This window comes from Oncorhynchus gorbuscha, linkage group LG11, assembly GCF_021184085.1.
Source record: "Oncorhynchus gorbuscha isolate QuinsamMale2020 ecotype Even-year linkage group LG11, OgorEven_v1.0, whole genome shotgun sequence".
In the NCBI taxonomy this organism is placed as follows: domain Eukaryota; kingdom Metazoa; phylum Chordata; class Actinopteri; order Salmoniformes; family Salmonidae; genus Oncorhynchus; species Oncorhynchus gorbuscha.
Window position 1 is genome coordinate 77,987,105 of NC_060183.1, and position 6,739 is coordinate 77,993,843.

The window sequence follows — 6,739 nt, forward strand, 5'->3', positions numbered from 1 at the left end:
CAGAACGACAGATTTTTACCTTGTCAGCTCGGGGATTCAATCTTGCAACTTTACAGTTAACTAGTCCAACGCTCTAACCACCTGCCTTACATTGCACTCCACGAGGTGTCTGCCTGTTACGTGAATGCTGTAAGAAGCCACGGTAAGTTGCTAGCTAGCATTAAACTTATCTTATAAAAAACAATCAATCAATCATAATCACTAGTAAACTACACATGATGGATGATATTACTAGTTTATCTAGCGTGTCCTGCGTTGCATATAATTGATGCGGTGCGCATTCGCGAAAAAGGTCTGTCGTTGCTCCAACGTGTACCTAACAATAAACATCAATGCCTTTCTTAAAATCAATGCACAAGTATATACAAGTATACATTTTTAAACCTGCATATTTAGTTAATATTTCCTGCTAACATGAATTTCTTTTAACTAGGGAAATTGTGTCACTTCTCTTGCAACAGAGTCAGGATATATGCAGCAGTTTGGGCCTCCTGGCTCATTGCGAACTGTGTGAAGACTATTTCTTCCTAACAAAGGCAGCCAACTTCGACAAACGGGGGATGATTTAACAAAAGCGCATTTGTGAAAAAAGCACAATCGTTGCACGACTGTACCTAACCATAAACATCAATGTCTTTCTTAAAATCAATACACAGAAGTATATATTTTTAAACCTGCATATTTATCTAAAATAAATCCAGGTTAGCAGGCAATATTAACCAGGTGAAATTGTCACTTCTCTTGCGTTCATTGCACGCAGAGTCAGGGTATATGCAACAGTTTGGGCAGCCTAATTTGCCAGAATTTTACATAATTATGACATAACATTGAAGGGTGTGACACGAATATTTAGACTTATGGATGCCACCCGACATGTTTCATTATTTATTTAAGGCTAAATTGATCTTATTGATGTATTATATTAAGTTAAAATAAGTTCATTCAGTATTGTTGTAATTGTCAATATTACAAATACATATTTTTTTAAATTCAATCGATATCTGCTTTTTTTTTGGTCCTCCAATAATCGGTATTGGCGTTGAAAAATCATAATCGGTCGACCTCTAGTCTCAACGTCAACAGTGAAAAAGCCATATTTCAGACTGGCCAATAAAAATTAAATATTAAGATGGGCAAAAGAACACAGGCACTGGACAGAGGAACTCTGCCAGCATCCCGGATTTCTTTTGGCCATATTTTTTTCAACTGTACTGTGATGTTTCACAAAAGTTCTGAACCTTTCTATTCTCATAGTTTCTACAGATTGTAAATTACAGGTAAACATTTTTCTAAAATAATTATTATATTATTGATCGATTGACTGATTTTTGAAATCACCCCGTATTGCTATCTGCAGCGTTAGCTCTGTTGCAATTCGTTAGCGTTAGCTCTGTTGCAATTCGTTAGCGTTAGCTCTGTTGCAATTCGTTAGCGTTAGCTCTGTTGCAATTCGTTAGCGTTAGCTCTGTTGCAATTCGTTAGCGTTAGCTCTGTTGCAATTCGTTAGCGTTAGCTCTGTTGCTATTCTTCTGCCATTCCTGGACCTGTGACCAAAATGAGCTACATATGGACAATACCAAAATAAATGATCTAATAACTCTGCTTCCTTACAGCAAAATCTGCAGAGCTGGGAATGTTGTATCCCCTATATAAACTCAGCAAAAAAAGAAACGTCCTCTCACTGTTAATCGTGTTTATTTTCAGCAAACTTGACTTGTGTAAGGATTTGTATGAACATAACAAGATTCAACAACAGACATAAACTGAACAAGTTCCACAGACATGTGACTAACAGAAATGGAACAATGTATTCCTGGACAATGGGGGGGTCCAAATCAAAAGTAACAGTCAGAATATGGTGTGGCCACCAGCTGCATTAAGTACTGCAGTGCATTTCCTCCTCATGGACTCTGGCCAGATTTGCCAGTTCTTGCTGTGAGATGTTACCCCACTCTTCCACCAAGGCACCTGCAACTTCGCAGACATTTCTGGGGGGAATGGCCCTAGCCCTCACCCTCCAATCTAACAGGTCCCAGACGTGCTCAATGGGATTGAGATCCGGGCTCTTCGCTGGCCATGGCAGAACACTGACATTCCTGTCTTGCAGGAAATCACGCACAGAACAAGGAGTATGGCTGGTGGCATTGTCATGCTGGAGGGTCATGTCAGGATGAGCACCACATGAGGGAGAAGGATGTCTTCCCTGTAACGCACAACATGAGATTGCCTTCAATGACGACAATCTCAGTCCGATGATGCTGTGACATACCGCCCCAGACCAGACGGACCCTCCACTTCCAAATCGATCCCGCTGCAGAGTACAGGCCTCGGTGTAACGCTAATTCCTTCAACTATAAACGCGAATCCGACCATCACCCCATGCAAGACAACCGTGACTCGTCAGTGAAGAGCACTTTTTGCCAGTCCTGTCTGGTCCAGCGACAATGGGTTTGTGCCCATCGGCGATGTTGTTGCCGGTGATGTCTGGTGAGGACCTGCCTTAGAATATGCCTACAGGCCCGAAGTCCAGCCTCTCTCACCCTATTGCGGACTGTCTGAACACTGATGGCTGAATTGTGCGTTCCTGGTGTAACTCGGACAGTTGTTGTTGCCATCCTCTACCTCTCCCGCTGTTGTGATGTTCGGATGTACCGATCCCTGTTGCACGTAGTCTGCCACTGCGAGGACTATCAGCTGTCCATCCCGTCTCCCTGTAGTTCTGTCTTAGGCGTCTCACAGTACGGACATTGCAATTTATTGCCCTGGCTACATCTGTAGCCCTCATGCCTCCTTGCAGCATGCCTACAGCACATTCACGGAGATGAGCAGGGACCCTGGGCATCTTTCTTTTGGTGTTTTTCAGAGTCAGTAGAAAGGCCTCTTTAGTGTCCTAAGTTTTCAAAACTGTGACCTTAATTGCCTACCATCTGTAAGCTGTTAGTGTCTTAACGACCGTTCCACAATTCCATATTCATTAATTGTTTATGGTTCATTGAACAAGCATGGGAACAGTGTTTAAACACATTACAATGAAGATCTGTGAAGTTGTTTTGATTTTTACCAATTATCCTTGGAAGACAGGGTCTTGTCGTCCTGTGTAGCTCAGTTGGTAGAGCATGGCGCTTGTAACGCCAGGGTAGTGGGTTCGATCCCCGGGACCACCCATACGTAGAATGTATGCACACATGACTGTAATTCGCTTTGGATAAAAGCGTCTGCTAAATGGCATATATTATATTATTATTATATTATTATTATTATTATTATATTATTATTATTATTATTATATTGAAAAAGGGACGTTTCTTTTTTTGCTGTGTTTATATAACATTCTATTGGTTGCAATAATTTGGTATAATTTAAATTGAAAAAATTCAAAGTTTTGAATCCGGCATCATTTTGCATGTCAATTCATAAACCATGTGCCATGGAATTGGTACATCGCAAATCTCTTCCCAAATATTTAGTAATTTATATGGCACAGCTGTCAGTTCCTTACTTTTTCCCCCTTACACTTGCCTCTTCCATTTTTGCGGTAATGCTACAATTAGTTGGTTGTAATAGACATGAGATTATTTGTATTTAATATTTTCTGAAATATTGTGTTAAAATAGACATGAATATGCAAATGAGCAATATGCAGATTAAGCTATTTGGTATTTTGGGGGGGGGTGTCCCACTAGCTGTTGCAAAAGCAGCAGCTACTCTTCCTGGGGTCCACACAAAACATGAAACATGACATAATATAGAACGTTAATAGACAAGAACAGCTCAAGGACAGAACTGTATCAATTTTAAAAAGGCACACGTAGTCTACATATCAATACATACACAAACTATATAGGTCAAATAGGGGAGAGGCGATGTGAGGTTTTTCTTTGCCTGTTTTTTGACATGTGCCTACTGTTAGTCTGCACTCCAAAATATAATTAGGAATGTGGTTTCATTCTGAAATGATTGTTAAGTTTTTCTCAGGTTGACCTTCCGCTGGAAATGTTTTCCTTATTCCGTCACAATGTTCTTGTGAATGGAGAATGCCAAGTTGACACATCTGAAAGCTCAGTAACGGCTGGAGATTAACTGAAGTCCATTTCACCAGCGGTGTGAGCTATGCTCACGGTTGACCATGCTCATTGAGCTTCCTTTTATCCTTCACAGGGATCAGCTCATCGCCCACTAAAGAACCCCGGTCTGGCCCTGCCGACCCTTCCCCAAACGCTGCAGCAGGGGATAAAGCATCCCAGTCGTCCCCTTCTCAGCCCACCACAGAAAGTAAAGCAGCCCTGCAATCCTCCTCTGAGGACCTGGAACCTCCTACTGGATTCTCAGCCACCCTGAACCCAGCAACTCAACACACCTCCAAAGAGAAACTGGAAGCCTCAACCCCAGACAAATGGGTCAAGCAGACTCTGCAGCATGATGCCCAAAGTTGCAAAGTGCCACCACAAACTCAGAGTGGTGACGTGTCACCACAATCCCCTGCCAAAGGTGCACCAAGTGGCAAAGTCCCTTCAAAGAACCCCACCCAAGATAACCTGACTTGTAAAATGTCCCCACACTCACCTTCCAAAGAAATCCAGAGTGGTAAAGTAACACCACAAACGTTTACCCAGGATGCACCAAGTGGTAAAGTAACACCACAAGCCCCTTCCCTAGACCCCACAGAAAAGGGTTCCAAGACTTCACCCCATGACATAGTTCACCAGGGACTGAATTCTAAAGGGACTCTTGGAGAAGGTGCCATGTCTTTGACCCCCAGCAAGGAAAGGGAGGCAAAGCTGGACTCCAAATAAACAAATGTTCTGTTCAAGGTCAAAACAATATTGCAATTGTTACATAATTAGGATTAGATTAACCAGAAATCACAATCTCGTCTAGACTAGGGTTATTTGTTACAAAATGCTGTTACACATTTAGCTGAGCTTACAACATGGCAATTTCATGATGTTTCTAGGGAGGGTGTCACTGTTGCACAGTGTGTGTAAAAGGCACACTTAACTAAGACATGCAATGTTTTTGTGATTGTCTCTGCTACTGTATGACTGCTTCCCATTTGATTCACCTGTTGCTAGCGTCTTGTATATTTTAATGTAATGCCGATGTATAGAATTTAAATGTTGAATATTCTGCTGCCTACATCTCGCTGGATTCCTGAACTGAGACTAATGGAATGGATGTTCTGGCTCATCTTGAGGCTACAAGGTCCAAGCTATGTTTAAAGGGTCAGATAAAATATACTTGTTTCCTGTACAGGGTACATATGTTTTTCACCTATATTTTCAGACCTACTCTGAGCTTGCGCTTCATTTCCCATTCATGAAACTGGAATCGGAAGTGTCTGCCTTGTGCACACTGTAATGACCATCATTTTCACTCTTTATTACATTGTAATCAAACATGTAATTGTTGTGTGTGTGTATATATATATATATATATTCAGAATAAAAGTTCAGGGAAAATCCTAATCTTTGGTTTAACTGTCACTTCATTAGTTCTTTACTACAAGCTGTGCTTGTTGTTGTGCAACAACTGTCATTCATGTGTCTATTTAGCTGTCAAAACCATTCTATTTCTTTTGATATGAGAGGTACAATTATGGAAATATTCCTCTAGATAATGTTATTCCCAACGGTATATATGTGTGCGCAGGGGAAACACGATTACATCATATTACACACAACATTTAGCAGGCCTAGACATTGGAGTAATGACAGTCAAGGTGTGACAGGTAAATAATATGGGAGATGATCAGACCTGGGTTCAATCTGTATTTGATTATTTGTTATTTAAATACACCAAAATAATGTGGCCCAATCAAGTACTTCTACTGGAAGTATTTTCTAATAATTTCCTATAAACTGCTTGAAAGTATTTTCCAATACTTATTTAAAATACCTGGGTTAAATGCATATTTATGTCAGTGTATTTGACTATTTCCAAAATGAATACATTACATTTAGCAGACACTTTTAGCCAAAGCGACTTCGTCATGCATGCATACGTTTTACGTATGGGTGGTCCCGGGAATATTCAACTATTTATTTTTTCAATATAAATGAATATCATGGTACTTAACCACAAATGTCTTTGAAAGTAATTGATACCCTAAATCAGGGATCTTCAACTAGATTCAGCCGTGGGCCAATTTTGATGTTGAGCAGATGGTCGGGGGGTCCGGAACTTAATAATAAAATTTAAAATTTGATTGTGAACTGACCGCAAAGAAGCCTAAACAAGATAATACATAATCATTTCAAACCCTGATTACATTTGGAAACATTGCGTAGGGTGCCATCTTTCACATGAAATGTTAAAACGGATGTCCTGACTCTGGTCATTCAAAATCCCATGGAGCTTATTGTAGGAGTAGGGCTGTTCACACCGGTGTCATGGCTAAATTCCCAACCTGGCCACATTCCATCATGGCCATCTAATCACCCCCCACATTCCTAATTGGCATATATCACTCCTCACCTCTCCACCTGATAGCTGATGTGTGGTGAGAATTCTGGCACAAAAATGGTAGCTGTGCATCACTGAGGTGGGTGCTACACATTGATGGTGGATGAGGTGAGTATGTAAAGTGCTTTGAGTACCTCAGTTGGTAGAAATGTGCTCTATAAACCCAATCGATTATTATTTGTATACGATCGTAGCGTTCGGAAAGTATTTAGACCCCTTGACTAATTCCACATGTTGTTACGTTACTGCCTTATTCTAAAAAGGATTGAATTGGGGT

At 40.7% G+C, this 6,739-nt stretch overlaps 1 protein-coding gene across 1 annotated transcript in view; it reads left to right on the plus strand.

Annotated features, from left to right (window-relative positions):
• ppip5k2 (diphosphoinositol pentakisphosphate kinase 2) overlaps nucleotides 1–5,465 on the plus strand; it is a 78,723-nt gene extending 73,258 nt beyond the window's left edge. The window contains 1 exon segment of the mRNA XM_046290585.1: nucleotides 4,159–5,465. Coding sequence (XP_046146541.1) covers nucleotides 4,159–4,793 — 635 coding nt within the window. The 3' untranslated portion in view covers nucleotides 4,794–5,465.
• Nucleotides 5,466–6,739: the final 1,274 nt, after the last annotated feature.